This window comes from Topomyia yanbarensis, chromosome 2, assembly GCF_030247195.1.
Source record: "Topomyia yanbarensis strain Yona2022 chromosome 2, ASM3024719v1, whole genome shotgun sequence".
NCBI classification, from domain to species: domain Eukaryota; kingdom Metazoa; phylum Arthropoda; class Insecta; order Diptera; family Culicidae; genus Topomyia; species Topomyia yanbarensis.
In genome coordinates this window covers 4,030,720-4,053,030 of record NC_080671.1, presented here as the reverse complement: position 1 = coordinate 4,053,030, position 22,311 = coordinate 4,030,720, and the positions used below count along the sequence as shown (strand labels likewise).

The 22,311-nt window shown below is 39.2% G+C and overlaps 2 protein-coding genes across 6 annotated transcripts in view; one reads left to right on the top strand and one right to left on the bottom strand.

Annotated features, from left to right (window-relative positions):
- Positions 1 to 7,271: 7,271 nt before the first annotated feature.
- LOC131678284 (putative E3 ubiquitin-protein ligase UBR7) lies at positions 7,272 to 8,915 on the bottom strand. Its single transcript, XM_058958321.1, has 3 exons — positions 8,757 to 8,915; positions 8,530 to 8,696; positions 7,272 to 8,476 (listed from the first exon to the last, which is right to left on the bottom strand). Exons 2-3 carry the CDS (start codon positions 8,683 to 8,685, stop codon positions 7,412 to 7,414), a joined length of 1,221 nt encoding a protein of 406 aa, XP_058814304.1. The 5' UTR covers positions 8,686 to 8,696; positions 8,757 to 8,915; the 3' UTR covers positions 7,272 to 7,411.
- A 5,856-nt stretch (positions 8,916 to 14,771) lies between these two features.
- Positions 14,772 to 22,311, top strand: part of LOC131678277 (E3 ubiquitin-protein ligase Ufd4) — a 127,873-nt gene continuing 120,333 nt past the window's right edge. For all 5 annotated transcript variants that reach the window (XM_058958301.1, XM_058958304.1, XM_058958303.1 and 2 more), the window contains exon 1: positions 14,772 to 15,036. The gene's annotated coding sequence lies outside the window, so the exon portion shown is untranslated. The remainder of the gene's footprint in view (positions 15,037 to 22,311) is intronic.

Sequence of the window (22,311 nt, the reverse complement as noted above, 5' to 3'; positions counted from 1 at the left end):
TCATGGTGATTTCGGGAAGAATGTTGAAAATTCCATCATAACCTGGAGCTTTCATATTTAACTTTTCATGATGGATTTGATCTCATCATAGTTTGTTTCAACGATATCGTCTAGAGACAATACTTGATTTGAGACCTTTTCATATTTTTGTAAGACTGCGGTTTCAATAGGACTCACAACGTTGAGATTAAAATTGTGGACGCTTTCAAACTGTTGAGCAAGTTTTTGAGCTTTTTCTTCGTCTGTAAGAAGTATGTGGTTACCTTCCTTCAAAGCTGGAATTGGTTTCTGAGGTTTCTTAAGAACCTTAGAAAGTTTCTAGAAAGGTTTAGAATTTGGATTGATTTGTTCAACCTCTTTCGCGAAATTTTCATTTCTTAAGAGAACGTTGATATTGACGTCTTCGAACATTCTTCAAGCGAATCAGAAGTTGAAGATCGTCGTCAATAATAGGAGTATTAAATTTTTACTGTGTTGTTGGTACTGATAAATCTCTAGCATCAACTATAGAATTACTTAAATTTTGTAATGCCGTATCAATGTCAGCTTTATTTTGTAAATCAAGGTCATGATTAAAATTATTCTCAATATAAGTTTTGTACCTTTCCCAATTCGCTTTGTGATAATTGAACACTGAGCTAATGGGATTGGAAACAGCTTGTTGAGAAAGTGAAAAAGTTACTGGAAGATGATCAGAATCAAAGTCAGCATGTGTAATCAATTCGCTACAAAGGTGACTTTGATCTGTCAAAACCAAATCAATTGTTGATGGATTCCTTACAGACGAATAGCATGTAGGACCACTCGGGAACAAAATTGAATAATAACCAACAGAGCAATCATTAAAAAGTAATTTACCGTTGGAATTGCTTTGAGCATTATTCCAGGCTCGGTGTTTGGCGTTAAAATCACCGATTATGTAGAATTTCGACCGATTTCTTGTCAGTTTTTGTAAGTTTCCTTTCAAGAAATTAATTTGCTCGCCAGTGCACTGCAAAGGCAAATAGGCTGCAGCAATAAAAATGATACCAAGATCAGTTTCCACTTCGATACCCAAACTTTCGATCACCTTGGTACCAAGAGACGGCGTGACGGAATGTTTGATCCTGCGATTAACCGCTATTGCGATTCCTCCGCCGAATCCAACAATTCGATCAAATCGATGAATAATAAAATTAAAGTTACTCTTCAATTTGACATTTGGTTTTAAAACAGTTTCGGTCACAACGGCTATATGCACATTATGTATCGTCGAGAAGTTGAAAAATTCGTCTTCGCACGTTTTTAATGAACGAGCATTCCAATTTAAATGATTATTTAAAGTCATTGTTAAACTTTAATTTCATTACAATTTGGTTAGCAAATTCCGACCCCACTTGAAAAGCTTCAAACATGGAGGTAGAATTTAACATAGCAATCATCATAGGTAACATAGAGTCTTGCAAGTATTTTAATTTTTCTTCCGTTGCGCTACCTAGATCCATTGGGCTAAAGGAAGCGTTGGGTGCAAACGAGTTTGTAGGCATGGTAACGGTAGCCGTTATTTTGGCCTTGTTACCTGCCACTGAAGCATAAGATGACACACCATTGTAGGATGGTGTGACGGAGGTAGAAGAAGTTGTTAATCTATTTTGAATCGGATTAACACGTTTGGGCGTATTTTCTTGAAGTGTACCTGAAGAAGTAGGTACATTTTTTATTTGTTGTTTTTGTTGTCTAGAACGAAAATTTATAATTTTTTCTCGAACAGGACAACCCCAGAAATTCGATTTACGATTTTCGCTAAAATTAGCGCATTTGAAACTTTTTGTGGTTTTTTTCACCGGACAAGTATCTTTCGTGTGCGATTTATCACCACAGATCATACATTTGGATTCCAAATGACAATTTTTTGTGCCGTGCCCAAAGCCTTGGCATCTACGACCAGTCTTCCCAAATGAACATCGTACGCAATGTTTGCTCTGGCTCTGTGCTCATATTAAACCGACACTTCGTGTACGAACTCGAACATGCTATTTCATACCAAAACACGTACACATGTTCGCCTGCACAACCGAACCCCATGTACGTACACCGTGTGCGTATACATAGGTTCGTGGCACCAGTTTTCTCTTCCTCACTCTCATCATCACTAGCGTTGACTCTTTTTGCCTTGTGTGAATCATTCACGTGTACGCACCCGGTGTACGTACACGGATGTTTGAACTAGAGTGTGTACATCGTTCGCTTGGGTTCGATGTTCGAGGCGAACTTGTACATCGAGACGAAGCATGTTTGAGGTTGAACGCGTGCACGAAATTCTGTACATAGGTACAAACTTGTCGATGTTCATGGGAAGGTACTGGGTCAGATTTTGAATTCTGTCCCCATGTCGTCTATAATGTTCCCATTTTACTCGCACGTGGAACATAAAACGTGCTCTTTCAAATACTTTCAAATTATTAACCTCATTACGGTTAAAATGAATTAAATAAAACTCCTGGATAATTCCAGAGCGTACTGGCGTGTTCTTGCCGTTAGCCTTTCTCTTCATAAGAATAACTTGTGAAGGAGAAATGCCAAGTAAATTTTTCAATTCGTTGGATATTTCATCCAAACTTTGACCTTGTGGTAGCCCTTTCAAGACAGCCTTGAATGGTCTATCTGTCTTGAAATCATATGAATAAAATTTATATAACTTCTCCGTAAGATTCGTGATTAGTTGTTTGTGGTCAATCAATCCCTCCGCTGTAACTCGACATTCTGCTCTTCGGCCAATCTGAAAAGAGACTTTTACGTCCGGAAGGAACGTTGAAAGCTCAGTTCGAAAGGCGTTGAAGTCGGAGATCATCACTGTTATAGGCGGAGGTGATTGCGTTTTCTTCTCATTGGCATTATGCGCAATGCGAGGAAATTTAAAAATTTCATCAGCTTCACATTCGGATAAAACATCCAATAAGTTGCTGCCTTTTTTTCGTTTATTTGTAATATTTGGCACTTTCTGGGAGGACCCAGGCATGCTGGAAGAATTAAATATTTCTTTAGGCTGAATTGTTCTTGAAAAATGTTTTAGTCTTGAGAAAGACTGATCGAGCGAAAATATAGGTAGCCTTGAGAAAAACTGTTGCTGTTGAAAAACTCTAGGTAAACCAGGAGCTATCAAGATTTGTGACCGATTCGAACGAAGAGGGTTATGAGCCTATTTTCACTATGTTTCTATCATCATATTTGAAACCGTAGGTTACAACAACGTCTGTCATCTTTGTTCAACACCTTGAGTCAAATGGCTAGGTGACAGTAGGGGTACTCGATTCATGTTTTCGTTGCCCTCAAACACGAGCATTTCACCGTTTTCAGGGCATTTGTACTATTATCTTGGTTCTAAATAACGAAGCCAAGCCAATTTATACGCATTCCATCGATGGTAGGCCGTATAATGAATGATAATAATCCCTAATAGCGTGAAAATAGGCCCTTTACTCTATTTTCCCTTCTTTTTCGGTTCCTGTCTGAATAGCTTCCATCCTAAGCATTTTGCTGTTTTTCCTGAATTTGACATGGGTAATCGAAAAACCATGATCGCAGTCCATAAATCTTGTCCACTTATTGAAGAAAATCTCCAAAGTTTCTCAAGTGATTCTTGCAAGAATATTGAGCTCCTCGTTCTTCATACATTTCAAATAGGATGGATGTTTGTTTTTCGTCGTGGTAAAAAGTCTACACAAAAATAGTGAAGATTCCCGAAGTGTAAACCCAATTCCTGAAAAATGTCGCGAATTTTAATAAATTTCCACACAAAATGTCATCCGGCAGGATATAATTCAACAAAAATTGTTTCCTACGGAAAAAATAATGATTTATTGTGTTTAAAAATCTGTCTATTTTGAAACAACTGATATTTTTTAGAAGAAACAAAATGTTTGTTTTGAAAGGTTGGAAAGAAAATTTTCCGTGATCATAATCCGACAAAAATCCTGTGCCAAAATCCGTGCACGGAAAAAAGTCTGTTAATAAATTCACGAAAAAAGATCACGATTTACGAAAATCGTAACCAAGTTCCTGAAATTATGAATAATAAACCTCGTATTCATGAAACCATTTGTGTTCCCAAAACCTAGTCCACGCTGAATACATACATGGCGTTACATTCTATTCCCATGATTGGTGGGGTTACTGTGGTTACACCCTGGACATGTTTAGTTTTTGTTATGATCCTTGTTCATGATTTGAAAATACTCAGCCGACAGAAACGATGTTCATGATTTCTAATCACGATGTTCTAGTGATTTCTAGTCACGTTACCGTGACATTTGATTCGTGAGTTTACTACTGGATTTTCCTGTGAGAGTAACGTGATTCATGTTCATTATTTCAGGATCTTAGTCACGATTTTTGATATTTTTATCAGGAGTAGTGCGATTTATGTTCTTGATTTTGGAATCTTAGTCACGATTTTCGTAATATACTTTCACGTTATCTTGATATATTAATTAAAAATGATTCTGCGAATAATATTCCAAATTTTGTGAAATAATTCACGTGAAAATCACATGACCATGCTGCATGAAATTGAAAATGATTAGGGATATCTTCTAAATATTACAAGCACACAAGATAGATTGTAAGTCATGTACTAGGAATCATGAATTAGTTCACGAATCCATGAATATTTCTTGATTTTGTGCACTATTTTATATTGTAACGACATTTAATTAGCAAGGTACTGGAAGGTGTGAAATATTTTTCAATAATAAGAGCCATAGTACTTAAGAAAGAGCAAGGAGTTGAAGGAAGAAAGTTTAGAAAGGCGTGGAGTAGGCTCATATGAGCAAGCTTGGAGTTTCCAGGCGACTTAACTCTTTGTCTTCTGCAATGCAGGGGTCAGGATCTTTTGGCATTAAATGCGAATCACCTGAGTTTGCGGCATGTGCGGACAAGCGTAAAGTCACTTGTTGACTTATGCTGTCGGAACCGAGAAAAAGTTAAGTCACTGAAAACTTCCATCCTAAGCATTTTGCGACAATGAAACTCATTGAATGAGCTAGTTTTTTGCTCTCACTAATCGCCTGCCGGGGTGTTTTATTTGATTTTATTTGTGTGCTGATTGAACACGGCGTCACTACTACTACTGTTGAGAAATATTGAACGATCATGAATGGCAAGTCGTGACTATTATACTAGGAATTATGAACCAGTTCACAAATACATGAATAATATTTGATAAATTTGTGAACTATTTCTCGAGCACGGATATTGGATCATGACTAATATATCAGGATTCATGAATCAGTTCACGAGGATTGAATGGAGTAATGAATAAAATTCCGCGTTTCGTAAAATAGTTCACGACAATGTATCCAGCCTGTTTTGATTTTGTGAACTAATGTTCCTAAATCTATGAATAGCATCTCGAGTCAACCTTCCCTTTCCATATTTCAGAGCATCTCTTCAAAAAATAGCTCATGATAATTTGTTAACTGTGGAACTGTGAGATCAGTTACAAGATCCAGTTCCCATAAGTTTCCAAAAGTCCTCGCGAGGCCTAATACAATAGGTTCTCTATGTAGTGATCAAACAATATGCTTCCAAAATTAGTATTGTACAATGTTTAATTAAATTAGCCAATATCAAGTAATTGTTTTTAATCCAAATAATTTGGGGGGGGGGGCGCGGTTGTGTCAAGCCAAAGAGGACCAAGCGCCATTTGGAGGCACCTGCCTAGATACACCTACATCAATTTATCTCTGAGAACTGAAATAGTAATCGAAAGCAAATAGGTATCGTTAAGCTTTCTGTGATAGGCCGAATGACCATCTGGTTAAAGCTAGGGTTACCAAATGGACTGAGAGCAATTAAGGACATCCCTGCCAAATCTATTCGGAATTGGAGCCTGAATCAGTTGTCACTTGAGCCAGAATTCTGAAAAAGTCGGGATTCTGGCTTATGTTCCAGCAGTTGAACTGGGACGTTGAATCTTGATCGAGACAAATTGGAATGGTGTAGTGCCAATATTGAACGAAGATAACATCTTTGGCTATATCGAGTTATCCAACAAATTTTGGTTACTTCTGAGTAAAAGAACTTTTGGTTGGGATGAGTCGCCGAGAGTATGCATTAACAAAAACAATCGCTGGAAGTATTTGAAATTGACAATTGAAATTGATTCTCTTGGAATAAAGTTGATCTGAATAATTTAATACAAGGTGATTCATCTGACGTTTTTTTGATCTCGCAAAAATTTTAAAAATGGAGTAAATCGCGAAATGTTTACATTTGAAGTAAAATAAGGACGCTTTCCAAAAACCTCGAAAATAAGAACATGTCCTTTAAAATAAGGACGGTTGGTAACCCTATTAAAGCCCCAATAAATAAATTACAATTACAATTTCTGTGATAATGGTATATTATTGAAAAATCATTTTCGACATAAAAAAACCAAGAATAAATTATGGCACTCAGTTCGGTTTGGCTTAACGCAGGTAAACGATAAAGTGGAGGAATGAATAAACAACGAAAGTGTTTGAGTTGAACAACACGAAAATTTGAAATTCAAGGACTTTAAATTTAAAGAAATGGTGAAAATTGCTGCAAATCTTTTTTGCTCGTTTTCATATACCGTTTTCGATAGCAGTTCACCGGTGTATTGCTCCGCTTTGTTGTTAATAGCATACATACAGGAGATTTTCTGAGTAAAAAAAACTTGACACGTTAAATCATAACCTGATTGAGAATCTTGTGGCATCCATAACACATCTTTTAATTTTTTAGATATGTTGGAGAACAGTGGCGATACAGCAATTCAAATTAGCGTTGCGACTGATTTTGAGCCTTAGGGCTCTGCGTAATTTTTTTGAGTGTTAATTGGAAACGAGCATTATACTAAATATCGTTTCAAACGGCCTCATTTTGCTGCGATAAAACCACAATCTTTATTCATGGCGTGCAAATGCAGCGAATAATTAGGCGGGCTTCATACGAGCTCCTATGAAAGATATACAAATGTTGCATACATTTTGGGGCAAGCATCTTTGATTCGAACGCCCGACTGTTATACTATTTGATAGACAATGCATCTATCTATTAGTGTCATTCATAGATTATGGCATGCTTTTAGTGGGGAGAGCTGAACGAGAAAAGGGAAATAAGCTAGAACGTATAACAAAACTTGTTTTACCGAAGAAAATATATTGAATAAAATAATTCGTGTTGTTCTAAGGACTATGAAAGAAATAGAAATATGTGACAATTTGTATTGGTCACCAAATTCGGATTCTCATTTTCACAATCGATAATTTAAAAATTAATTCGATTTCGATTTATTTTTGCGAAATCACAATTTACAATATGCTGTGTACACGTTTATAATGCAATTTACAGAGACAATGTAAGCAACAATAAATCCAAGAATTTCATTCCACTCTTTAACCCCCCATTAACGACAGAAATACGAAGGCGATCCGACATTATCCTTCTTTTCGCGGTTCAACTTGGCAAAAAACTCGGTGATATCCTTTTCCGTCACAACCTGCTGACTTGTGACAAAAGTATCCAGAAAATCTCGCAAGCGCTCTTTCATGTGATTATAGCCGGATAAAATTTCCACCTGTTGGATACGTCCAACCTGATTCCACGCTCTGATTCCCTGCTCGTAGGAACTGCCCTGTGCTTCGGTCTTTGTTCGACCATTTTCTTCGTACCACTGTACGGTGTCCTTTTCGTTCAGCAGAAATTCAACATTCAACCTTTTGTACGTTTCCGTACAATCTGAGCAACGGCAAAGGTGCAGCCGCCACCCATCATTCCAAAAGGTAGCTCCTTTCTTATATGTAGCTTTACCGCCCTCCTCCGGCGGAGGCTTTGTACAAATATCCAACTTTGGACGTTTACAGCTGTTCCCGTTACTATCTTGCTGATCGTCGTCTTTATTGGCTTCGTCTTGATTAACGGTGCTTGTATCTGCTGCTGCAGTAGATTCGTCCAATCCTGTCACATCTACCTGAAGAGTCTCGTCCAGTATAGTTCGATTACCGTTTTCAATCCTTCCCACGTAATTTTTCAAAACCCCGACTCGCTCCATACATCCTCCGCAGATCATTTCTGAGAATTCTTTAGTGTTTTCCGGCAATTCAGTATCCAAATGACGAGAGTGATACCAATCCTCGCAGACCACACACTGGATCATCTCATCTGGGACGTTATCTTCCGGATCAGGGTAGGGCCTTTTGCACGTACAGTACAATCCACTGAAGTTCTGATTGTACAGATTTCCATCATTTGGCTCCAATTTTAATGGATCGAGCTTGCATCGTACATCTGGCATACGCTTTCCTCCGCAATCGCAGCGGAAATTTCGTTTCGTGTATAACTCGATCAGCTCGTGACCTTCGTGACAGTGGTAGGAACAGGCCAGACATACTCCGGCTCGCTTTTCTTCGTTCACTCGAGACTCCGGCAAACATGTCAGACATGCATACAGAGCTTGTCGCTCAATGTAACCCTGGAATAAATAAATCGGTCATAATCCAGACAAAAATCAATAGTCGAAGTTACCTTCGCATAAGTACAATTTTTATCGTCGGATCCTCCTAGTACGGCATCACTTTCCGCTTCTTGTTCGAGTTGATCATTCAGCACATCCACCATCGTCACGGAGGAATTGTTCATCGCCGTTTCTGAACCGGTAACATTCTCATTTTTTGCGTCCATTTTTAACGCTCCTAAAATTTTGGTGGATAATCTCCATTTTGTATTCATGTTACAACGCGAAAAGCACTTACCGATTTGCAGGTATTTTCGTTTAAACGGCTCAATTTAGCTGCTTATTATTGAAAATAATTGAATAAATTCGGCAAAAGAAACAACAATAAAATGCACTACAGGAATTTACAAGGAAAAAACTTTCAACATCCAATCGCCACAACAGCTGCAGCTGAAATAACAACAAAATTTCGCGGAAAATTTTGACAGCTTTTCACAAGAGTGCTTCGTTAAGTTTTGTTCACTTTTCCACAGGGCACTAGAAACTAAACCCGCCGAGCTACCGGTATCGCGCATTTTACCGAACCAACACACGGCGTGCTGGTAAAATATTGCACGTTTCATTGGAAACGATCCTTTCAATTATTTTGAAGCAACGAACTGAATTGACGCGTTCGTTTATAAATTCTAATGGCGTTTTCGCTTGAATCTGAAACTGAGTCAGGTTCTAACCCCAACCGCTGTCAGTTCATATATTTTGACAAGCAGTTGGGGTTAGGAACTGACTCAGTTTCGCCTCAAACAAAAACCTATGTGTACGTCGAAAAAAGTGTAGTTCTTATGTCGTTTTCGCTTGAAACAGAAACTAACTCAGTTTCGGACCTAACTGCTGTCAAACCGTTTGTTTGAAGCCAGTTTCCAACCTAGGTTATGCGCCACTGAACTGAAAACCGGGTTGGGTTCCAACCTGAAATATATTTCGGGTTCGCTCACACCACCGCTGTTTGGCGAGAACCCAACTCAGTTTCATTAAAAACGTTCGTTTGAAGCAACTAACCTGGGTTAGTTTCTAGGTTCTCAATCGAAAACGACATTAATTTTAATGTATGCTAGTTGGGTACGTTAACTCTACACGGAAACAAAAAACTACCTAAAATTGAGTTCCTTTGACTCAATCTCGTGGTATCGTGGGGGAACTTAAAATTAGGTAAACCGTGTTGAAGGTAGTTTCCATTTAACCACGGCAAAAATTACAACTCATTGATAGGTTTTTTATACTCAAATTTAAGTTGAATTTACCTAATTTTGAGTTCACCCCAAACAACTCAAAAGTAACTTCCCCCACGGAAGATCTCGACTGAGTCGAACCTCTCGTTTTGTTTTTGACAACACTAATAAGTGCGAAAGCGACGCACAACTCAAAAGTAAGTTAAAAGAACTTTTCTGCAGGTTGTTTTATTTAACCGTGTAATGGTTAGTTAAACTAACCACAGAGAACAGACATCCATGATCGAACAAAAATATTTAAAAAACGTATGTAAACATTTAAATTAATATACGATAAACACTAGCGCCGCCACACCAACCTATCCCAACTATCCGTCAAATCCATTCCGGAACCGGTTAGAAATCCTGAATGGATTCAGTATGGAATCTTGCTGAAAGAAAAAACCGATTCCGACTCTATCGGTTGATGGATTTGAGCTGGAATTCATGCTGGAAGTCCGAACCGGTTCCGGACTAGTTTGACTGGGTAGAGGAATAACCGCTGTCAATTCTGTCGAACTCAGCCACAAAAAAAACATGACGACAGTAGCGCACCTGGTTTGGATATCCCAACTACCTTCGAAACCGTTAGAGATTTATACAAGTTGAATGCTGAAGATGAACGTCTGTTCTCTGTGAACTAACTAAAAATGATTATTCCAAAGTTTCAGATTTTTGCAAATTTTGTTAACAATCAATTTTTACACCAAATGGCACACGCCTTTTTTAAGTGAGGGGGTAAGGGTTTCAGCGTGAAAAAAAACACTTTTACGAATATTTTTAGAACTTTGCGTAAAGCGAATTGATCAAAACTTTTGTTCATTACAGTAACACCAAATACAAATATGTATAATTTGTATTTGGTAACACGCTGTAATTTTTCAATGCAAAAATATCGACAAACGACTCGGTGACGAAGCTTTTTGTAGAACGTCTCTGGAAAAACATGATTTGCGGTGTTACCTTCCATTCCAAAACTACTGGACCGATTTTTTTAAAATTTTGCATACACATTTTTTGTAAAAAATACCCAACCCCTGCGTTGAGTTTTTTGATAAATTTTCAATTAGGGGTTTTTTACTCATTTCAAATAAAAATTACTATTTTTTACGAGAAATTCCGCGCTTTTATGAGTAAACACCCCCTTAAATGAAAAATTATCCCAAAAATTTAACGTAGAGGTTAGGTATTTTTAACATAGAATGTGTATAGAATGCAAAGTTTGAAAGAAATCGTTTGAGTAGTTTTTGAATGGCAGGTAACACCGCAAATCATGTTTTTTCCAGAGACGTTCTACAAAAAGCTTCGTCACCGAGTCGTTTGTCGATATTTTTGCATTGAAAAATTACAGCGCGTTTTTGAAATGTTACACTATAATGTACAAAAGTTTTGATAAATTTGCTTCACGCAACGTTCTAAAAAAAATTTTTTTTTACGCAAAACCATTACCTTTGATCACATAGAAAACGCATTCCGAAGAATTGCGCGCCGAATAGCTCTCCGAATTTTCTTGTGACAAAAAAAGCGTCGCACCTCCTTTGGAAATGCACAAGCACTATACAGTCGCGATTCGCTGGTTGGTTACTTTTTAACTAGACCGCTTTTTTGTTGGACCTCCGCTAGTTGGACCATTGTCCAAATAAAAAGCATCTGAATGTAAAAATCTCGTGTCAAATTCACTTTGACAATCAAACTGACAATAATTAGAGCTGTTTCCTTGGCGGTGAAGTATTCGCCACAGCAGACATGCATAAGAATGATACATGGGTCGCGTGCACTGACACATAATAGCTTTGTTCTAGTGCCAGGAGAAAATGGAAGTACTCCGGAGCAAACAGGAAGAAAACCGTTCCTGTATTCTCTTCTCGTTTTTCTTCTTAAACGGAGTAAAAGGAGCAAGTATTTTTTGCTCCTGTTTGCTTCGTAGCAAATGGAACAAACCTTATGTGACTGCGATCAGCTCATTGAGCTATTACACGGTAGATGGTGTGTCATGTGCGTGTGCCTCACATGGACTCAAGAGAAGATCTCATCTTACAAGGGTCCCAAAACTCGTCCAGTGTGTTGTTAAGTGGCCTACTATTCTAGTTATGGATCGCTGGGGCATGTCTGTGACTGTAAGTTCATTGTAAAGCAAGTGTTCCTGCTTAGCATCGGCCTCCTTATCGCCCTATATTCCACTGCGCTCCGCAAACCTCCATATTCTGGTTCGGCAGTTGATTGTTTCTTCAATGGATTAAGAAACAGTGATTACTGACGCTATAGCCTGCTCCATCCTCTCAGGGACACTGCTGATAGCTGATGCTTCTACCGAAAAAACTGAATAGACGGGTAAGGATGAGACTGGAGAGTGAGTCAATGCCCTAGCCCCCCTAATAAACATCTTATCATTCAAGAACCTAATGACCTGTTCAGGGTATCATCCAAACAATATGTAGAATCGTTGGACTATATGGGTTCAAGTTCGTGTATAATATTTTTTTATTAGGGCCACTCTCACGTGCTTTTACCCTTTTGGACCCATAGGTGTAAATTTTATGACAATAATAGTAATTTTTTCATCGCGTTTAAAGTCAAGTCAACTCTTTAAAGCGTTGACATAGCTCGTTGTATCAGTGTTCTGGGATTCAAGAGCTCTGGTCTTCCGGAATGAAATAGTCCAAATGATCTTTATTTTTACATTTTCATCCTCCAATACAAAGATCGGACATTTTTGATAATTGCGGAGAGAAAAACAATGAATTTGGCTGCACGGTTTACCAAGTTGTTTTGTCTGCTAGTTTTGGCAACCAGGAGTTTTGTGTAAACAGCGAGTGACTTGTTGTTTCAATGAAAGCTTGATGAATGCATTTTGCGTTGCGTGAAATGTATTTTACGTTGCGTGTAAGACGTCAAAACCCTACAAAAATCAGCCCTACATAAAACAAAATATCGAACAAAGTGGATCAGCGTAGGGGAAAGTGCAAAGTTGATGCAAAAATGGAAATTAAATGCATTTTTTCTAATTTGATGCAAATTTGTTATACATTCCTAGAGTGATCTGCCCCTAGATTCAGACTTTGCATCTACCAGTAGACAATAGATCAATGGCTTTGTAATGTTTAAAATGTATTTAAATATACTCGTCCTTTATATGTATCATGAAAGCTATTTTGACTGTATGTATATAAAGATTTCACTCTTCGTATGTAAACATAATTACATGCATATCTTTTTATTTCAATCTCAATACTCCCCACGAGTTACTTCCTAAATACGCAATATTCGTTTACATTGTTCGTTTGGAACCGTTGCTTCGGGTGCGATTGGAACACCAACACAGTTGCAATGTATATAGACATATATGTATACGAGATGTTTACGATTCGCCATCTGATTTAACCTCATTTGGAAAAAAATCCTCCCGACTTAACCTCAATCTCGCACTAAACAACTGCACATGGATTAGCCAATACAATTATCTCTGGGCATACCCTAAGACAAGACGGGGGACGTTTTTGTTCCAATTTTACGTCAGAATGGTCCAGCTCCTGATTGGTTGATTCTGACTTTTTGCGCTGTACGCAATGTTACTGCAGGAATAGCGAAATGATGTTTGGCAGTGTTTCTATATGTATAGGAAAAGATTGTCAATGACTAAATTTAACTGTAATTATGCGGCAGAGTGAAACAAGTATTTATCATGCATTTACCGTATACGTGGTTGATTAACTTTTACAAAAATAAGACAGAAACCACACTATAATCTAAAATATTCAGCAAATGGCTTCATCAAACCTTATTAAACACCCATGGCATGGAAAAACGGTGCCCTTCTTCAATATAGCGGATTAAAGATACAAAATATTGCCGGCATAAAATAAATGAACAAGACTCCATTTTCATTAAGAAAAATAGCAACACTGTTCGGAAGATTTCGGCAGGGTGAAAATGTGCGAAAAGAAGAATGCCGAAGGATAAATAAGAAGCCGATTGTCACGTCTTGTCTTAGGGCATACCCATCGCCAACATCTATTTTAACCCGCCTATTCACCCCAGTGAGCAAATTTTCTGGCAGAGACCGCTCTGCTAGATTTCTGTAAGTCTTGGTTTGGCAGCCCTGTCAGATTTCTGCGCGTATTCTCTCGGGTTAGTTGAGCTAGGGCGAACTCGGTTTCGCTGGCGTTTTCTGGCGAATTTTGATAGGAACCGAGCTAAAACCTGGCATAACTCGGACATAAACTGTGCAAAGATCCTGGCAATTCCTACCTGGTAGAATTTAACACGAATCGAGCAAAACATCTGACAAAGAAGTGGCAGGAAGCGTGCAGAGATCTTGGCCGTAATTTCTGGCTCAATTGTGGATAAAGTGAGCAGCACCGGTTGGTTTAACCGCTTATGTCAGAAACGGTTGTTGCATTTGAGCGAATTCCTTGCCAGAATTCTCACACAAATCGCGTAAAATGCTCGCAGAAACTCTGCCAGTATCAATTTCGCTTTGTTCAACTTTTGCTAACTTTCTGCTTGCCACGCTGACCGGGACTCACCTTCCCAGTCATTGTGGCAAGCAGAAAGTTAGTACAAGTTGAGCAAAGCGAAATTGATGCTGGCAGCGTTTCTGTCAGACGTTTTGCTCGATTCGTGCTAAATTATACCAGGTAGGAATTGCCAGGATATTTGCACGATTTATTTCCGAGTTATGCCAGGGTTTTGCTCGATTCCTGTCAAAATCTGCCAGAAAACGCGAGCGAAATCGAGTTCGCCCTAGCTCAACTAACCCGACAGGATGCGCGCAGAAATCTGACAGGGCTGCCAAACCAAGGCTTACAGAAATCCAGCAGAGCAGTCTCTGCCAGAAAATTTGATGACTGGGTTTACGCTTACTGTGAAGTGTTCGCACCATTTTCAGAGTAACTCAATATTTGGCACGGTGTTACTCATTGCTGCCATGTGTTAAATGACCGTGCTAGCATTTTACCGCACACTGTCAGTTCTGTCAAACGAAAAAAAAACAAACTCTTGCTGACTTGACAAAAAACTCCTTTTCGTACTCGTCAGTCAGTCAGTCATCAAAGTCAGTTTGTGAGTGGATTTCGAACGGTTTGGTCGTGTACGTGCGGAGATCCGATTCCTAACGGTGTGCAGTGTGGTGCTATCTCTGTCGTTCCAACGTGTTTCATACGGAAGAGGAAAATATTTTCCATAAGTCAGTGACTGGGTGGAAAAGAAAAATTGCAGTGGTTTTTCGTTTGCCCCGAGGAGGCCCGTTCCAAGTGGATGTTATGCTGCAAAGGATACCGTTCGCTGTTCAACGGAATACGCAAGCTGTGAACGGTAGGTGGAATTACGCCATGGTAATTTCGAATAAAAAGTTGACAAAAGAAAAAAAAAAAGCAGTACATAAAGCGAAAAAAATACCGATGAGACGTGAGAAACGAGTGTGTTACGACAATGAGTGCTGCAAAGAGTTGATCCGTCAAAATGGACGTCGAACGAACGAACACACGGCGAAGGCAAAGTAGGCTGCTGTGGAGTATTTCACATTAATTTTTGTTTTTCATCAATAATACTCAAACTCGGATGAAACAACACGGCCAAACAATCTCGGATGGGTTGTCCCGTTTCCCTCTGCTGATGATCGATTTTGCATTTATCGCCCGACAGTTCCTTGTTTTTTATCCCAACTCATTTGCGTAAACAGGCCAATTTCCCTGTGCTTCCATCGTTTACGCCTCGATACATAGTTGAAAAAAGAAGGGAGGGAAAAGTGATTGATATGTGGTAAAATTTTGTTGACTAAAAATAAGAGAAGTTTTCACCGAATGTAAAAATGGGAAAATAACTGCGGTTTCGGGAAATTGAAATTATTGATTTTGTCCTCACCTTCGATTATGTTGAATTAAAGTTGTTACATGTTCACAAATAAATACATGCATTGCATTCACCTATGTATGTTAAAGTTCACCGATATACGTCACAGATTGCCACACTATTGGGATCTACTAGTTAATTATAGTAAAAGTAATCGTAAATAAATAATCGAACCATGGCTTATTGGTTAACCCATTATTCAGGTCAAGGATGGTTGCAGAAGCGAAGTTGGACAGTACACAAAAAAGCAAAATTTTATTTAATGAAGACAAATAAAAATATGTGATAGAGATGCTGTTAAATTTAAAAAGTTTTCTCAATATTTACAGATTTTGTTATCGTATGGAAAAAAAATCTATTTTAATCCACCTAATGGGGTGGTGCAACTGTCCCTTTTTCATTAGTGCAAGCTGCGATTTCATGGCTTGTTTTGTTCAATATAGTTGTAGAAACGTTTATTACATTGCTATTACACTTGGCAATAAAAATATTTGACCAAACAATATGAAACCACATTTATCTTATAGCGTTTTCGTTTTTTCTTGGTGCTACACCGGTGTAGTGCAAAGAAAGAGATAGACTGATTACACCCAAGTTTGAATGAGTGTAGCACCGACTACATCGCCAAAAACAAAAATGCCATTAATCATGCCAAACTTTTTTCTAGAGAATATAGAATTTCAAAATTATTTTTCCTTTAATGTGATGGCATCGAGATACAATGTTTGATCAAATTTTAGAGCAACAGGTGGTTTATTTTGGAGTTCTTATAAACTACAGAATCATACCTTTTTTATGTTTTCAACATTTATAATCGACATAGTAATAGTAATGTACTTAGAACTCGGACGAGTTAAACCAGTTGTTTTGCCGTATTAATGCGACGTCAGAAAGATGTAGTTTCTTCAAAATGCAGCTATTTTATGGATATTTCTGCAACCGTTTTTCGCAAATGTCGATAAAATCCACCTTGTTGAACTAATAGCGCTTGAGGTTAGAACCTGACTCCGTTTCGGGTTCAAGCAAAAACGCCATTAGTTTTGAGTCCTCAACCTCAAATTCATTGCCAGATTATCAGTTTCTAGATGAATTTTTCGTTGAAAACAGATTTGGATCTGCAGCGATATAAGCCCACCATGTGAATAGATAATACTTTTGCACGAGAACCTGCCTAATATGCATCTTGGAGCACGTCTTGTTGTTCTCGAAAAGGCATCTGTACATCTTTAGAACCCAGACGTTTCGAGGGTATGTTGAGAATCTGCTTCATCGTCCTGTTCAGTCGTTTTAAGGTAAAGAGTGAGCGGATCCTCCGAATGATACTCTTATCAGAATCCGGCACTAACTTAGCGACAGGATTCCCGAGCAAACGGAAAGTCCATAATACCCCCATGCTCATGGGGCTTGACATGGGTGTTTGAAATGGGTTCAACCCATGAAAACACCATTACCATGGTCCGGTAGATCCCATATAAAATACCATATGTTGGTGTATTTATGGGTTATTGACACCATTTTATGGTGTCTTGATGGTTGGAAATTTTGGCACGGACCATGTTTAAGGTTTTTTGAAGGGGCTGTGTGGTGTTTGAACCCATGAGTATTTGCTCGGGTTGACGCTAGCTCCGAAAAACGAAAAAAGTTTTATTTGTGTTTCTGAGCAAGTCCCTAGTCCTGCGTGATGTCCCGCAAGAAAAAGAGTTCTGATTAAGCTGATGAGAATCAATGAAATCGAAACTTGGTCAATCCGGCGCAAATTTAGTCCTGTCACTAAATTAGTGTCGGGTTCTGATGAAACGAAATCGAAACGCAAATTCCATAACTAATTTAACATCTTCCAATTCAGTATTCGATCAAAAGCTTCAGTAGAACGCTTGCCTTGAATCTTCCGGGTAACACTACGATCGTGCGATCAAGGATCCGCTCGAGAACATGTTTTGCGGTAGAAATGGCAATTTTCAACTTTTTCGGGATATTTCGAATTAATCAGGTCAATTTTTGTTGTGGGCTGTGTTTAATGGCATATTTCACAGCGAGGGTGCGCAAACCTCAGGAGCCGAAGCAAATACTGGGCCAGAAAAGACCACTGGAACGTTGAACAGCACAAGCCTGTGACTAGCTGCCGGAACAATAAAGAGGACGAAGCATTGGCCCCAAAAATCGAACATAAAGAAACGTCGAAAAAATGAGCAGAATTCTGCATTCAAGTGAGGCTCCACCATGCAAAAGGTGCCACAAGTGTCATTGCCCGGAGGTTCACCAAAGAGCGACTAGGCATCGCTCTTCTACAGGAGTTGTGGGTAAATAAGCTCAACATCTTTGGTTTAAATTCATCAGCTCACAAGATAGTCTTGTAACGACCAGCCAACTCCAAGAGCTGCAGTTTTGACAAACAGGGCAGCAAAATTCTCGCCAATTACTGGATTCATTTAGCAAGACGTCGTTGCAATAGTAGTGGAAGCACCCGACGGCTATGTGAAAGTAGGAGTTTGTGATCGCATCTGCTACTTCCCTGGCGATGCGGATACAGCACCACCTGAAATCGATGCCCTCATGAAGTACTAGAGAAGCATAAACAAGTCCTTTATCATTGGATGTGACGCCAATGCACATCACACAATATGAGGTAGCACGGATATAAATACCAGATGTGAGCAGTGAGCACCTATTAGAATACTTGTGTTCCGCTCATTCCTGGAAGAGTCGAAAAAACGGATAGTAAGATCCAATCTCCGGCAGATCTGGATAATGCGGCAAACAACCTCAAAAAAAAAAAAAAACAATCGCCTACAATGCCAGTTGCCCTCTTGTAACGTAATGTTCCTTGGTGGAACAAAAATCTAGCAACACTTAGGAAGTTATGAGGAAAGCTAGGCGCCTGTTCAATAAAGCGAAGATTACTGGTAACTGGTCAAACTACAGGACCGCTCTTATCAAATACAACATTGAGTTGGGAAAGGCTAAGAAATTATCAATGCGCAAGTTTTGCGAGAGCATCGGTAACTTTCCAGAGGCAGCTCGCCTCCCAAAAGTCTTATCACAGGATCACACAAAAGGCAAGTGAAAAAAGACGATGGTTCTCTCACAATTGGTAACAGTGGAACATTGGATGTTCTAATTAACACTCACTTTCCTGGGTCGGGATTGTGATGGACTCTGTCCTAACAGGATTCACAGGCATCACAGAAACTGGCTATCAGATTTTCACCATCTCTAATTAAATGGGCCCTGCAAATCCCCCGGCCCTGATAACATTCTTCCAAAATTTCTACAGAAATCGACAGACATAGTACTTTCGGATCTACTAAACATCCTGAGATCCAATCTTAAGCTTGGGCACACACCTATAAGCTGGAGAGAAGTTAGTGCCCCTCCATAGCTCTTTCACTGCCAACTGTCTGGTGGCGACTGAGTTAGGAAATGGGGGCAAACAGTGATAATAAATATCTCAAGCCTTGAGCGCAGTCCACTGGACCTAAAAATAGATAACGAGAGATATTTGGCCCGATCGGTGAGAGGGAGAGGTGACGATCTGCTTATAGGAGACATTGGGGGTCGATGGGTCAATTAGGAGGTATTGGAGGCTGCAGCGGTGATCACAAAAACTGTTTGGAACATGTGATGACATCATCACAGTTCCTCGATGACGGAGTGGTTAACGCACCCAACTAGAGACTGGGAGATCGCAGGTTCGATTCCTGCTTGAGGACATACCTTTCCTTTCTCTGTCTGTTTTCCAGTGGACACGTTCATAAAAAAGCCCTATATACCTTAGTGACACTTATTGAGAAAACCCTCGATTTCAAGGAAATAGCAATTTACGCTTTTCTTGACGTCGAGGGTGCTTTTGATAATGCGTCCCATATATCAATTCACAAGACCCTGGCAAAAGAGGAGTGGAAAAATCGATAGGGTACTGGATTCATGAGCAGTTCTTTGAATCTATATACCAAATAGCCCTTGGAAATATCGCATAACCGAAACCAAGGGGTCGAGGTGGTCATCGACCCGCCGTCAGAAGCTCACTCATGGGTTACTCAAACATAGGGGCTATCAACTAATTTAACCCATTCATGCCTATGTTGTTTGGACAACAACGTTTTTAAACAGCTATAACTTTTGATTGAGGCAAGATTTGCTCACAAAAACAAGTAAGGCTCATTAATGTGATTATTGCCTTTAAATTGAGTATTAACAGTTATAAGGATCAGCTCTAGAACTGAAGTTATTGCAATTAGTCTGATTGTATTTCGATGGAGCAGTGCTGCCAGGGACAGTTTACGTTGACGACGGAAAATGATTTTGTCATATATCTTCGTTATTGTGCAATATTATTGAAAACTGATAAAACTTATGAATTTAGACTGTCATTGGCTACGTTTTCCACGTAACTGGACTATTGTAATTATTCTAGGAGAATTGTTTTGAGCATTAGAAGGTAAAAATTGACCAGCTTCTAGCACTGCCATGGAAGCACCTATCTTTAACCGTTCTCAAGAAAAAAAAATAGTTTTGAAAGGCTACATGCACTAGAAAAAAATTGGGCATGAAAGGGTTAAGTACCATACTTAAAGCGATGTGGCGTAGCCACATTAGGCGTCAACATTAAATATAACAGAGATTTCAATGTATATTTCAAATTATGCCAAACGACCATTATGCCAAATAACCATTATGCCAAACGACCATTATGCCAAATGACCATTATGCCAAATGAATATTATGCCAAACGAAAGCATGTGTCACCTGCTGTTATGCCAAATGAACATTATGCCAAATGAACTTATGCCAAACGACGTGCTCCCGTTTAAATGCATGTAATATCTATTTCTGTGTTATCTATTATCTTATCTATTCTATTATCTATTAATATCTATTTCTTTATCCCTCTCGCAGGAGGATTGACGGTATTGTAAACATCATCAAGCCACAATATATTCAATAGAGTTATCTAAATATAAGGACCTCCGCTCTTTTTAGTTTTTATTTGCACCAAGTTCTACTACTAGAGGTTAATTAGTTCTCATGTTAATAATCCACCAAACATTATGACTACTGAGGATTTGATTTATATAAGAAGCCCGCTTCAAGATGTTGATTACAATACGCCTCGATAGTGGTGTGTCGAGGAGGCCGGGAGGGCTGATATGAGCCTTTTGTCTGTTCTATACCTTTCCTCTATTCACCAGCTCATAACCAACAATCAACCAGTAACAAATAGATAATTGAGAAAGGATGTGCTATGTGTGGTGATTGAAGTACTAATGTATGTCTCATGTGATGATCATAATTTCAGCTGTATCTTGTACCTATCTAATCTATTACGTCTCTCATATATTGTCTTTTATTTCTTCTTTTCGAGTCCTATACTGCCATTCTACACCCGCCTTCAGCTGAATCAACAACGATGGTGATAGTGAACGTCTTAACACTCACACATTCTCAAACGCGGTCTCAGCGGGAACCTACAAAAATGCCATCGTGCACGCGATTACGAATCGGTCACGTCCGAAAGTCTATCCTTGATCCTAGAAGCCTAGGTCCATGCCTTCAGCTGGACCAATTGAGAAAATACGCCCATACCTATTAGACAACACGTCTCATGGCGACATGACCGGGAACCCTATCGATATAAACGATCCCACTCTCTGCCAGAATTCAAACCGCGCACTGAAAATTTAATATCAGACTCACGGTTCGCGCAACCATTCAAGAACACACGTTACAAAATCACGTCAGCGCACAAACGTTAGAGCCCCTCGCGATTTTCCAAGCAACCTACGAACTCGCAAACATGATTACACCCCGGTGATAAGGTGAAAATCTCAGCATTCATAAACTTACCAACACGATCTCAAGTGTCAACCTACAAACTCCCGCGCTCGCGCCATCATGAATCCGGATCGTCCGGAAGTATCTATCGGTACAAACAATCTAGGTCCTTGTTAATTATTAAAAAAATAATAAAATTGAAAAATAACTACCATATCCACTAGACAAAACGTTCCATGGCGACATGACCGGAAACTCTAGTGATATGGGGTAACTCTCTCCCTGTCAGAATGTGATCCGTACACCGAAAACTAAAGATCAGAATGACGGTCCGCGAATATATAAATCGCCGCAGGGTTTCAAAATCGAATTTATACACGCGAAGTCACATACACGCGAGCACACGGGACAAACACGTCAACATACGAACGCTTAAGCCCTTCGCGATCATCTACGCACACCTATGCCTGCGATCGCGTAAACTTGATAACACTGCGGCAATTGTGTGAACGTTTTAGTACTTACGAAGTTACAAACGCGATCTCAAACGCCAACCCGCAAATGCGCGATCATGAATCGGTCATGTCCGGAAATCTTTAACCTTTTTTCTAGCAATTTAGGTCCATACATTCAGTTGGACCAATAAAAAAAAATAAAGCTCATATCCACTAGACCACGCGTTCTACGACATGATTGGGATCTCTAATGATATGGAAGAACCCACTTCCTTCTGGAATCTGAACCGTACACAAAAAATTAAGTATCAGATTCACGGTCCGCGCGCGATCATTCTAGAACACACGCGAATATGCGAAAGGCACACGGTTATGAAATAGAATTTATGCACGCAAAGTTACACGTTAGCACACGCGACATACAAACGCACACGCGATCGAGCACATTAAGTACAAATATTCGAGCCCTTCGCGGTGATACACGCGATTCCGAGTCCCTACGCCCGCACAT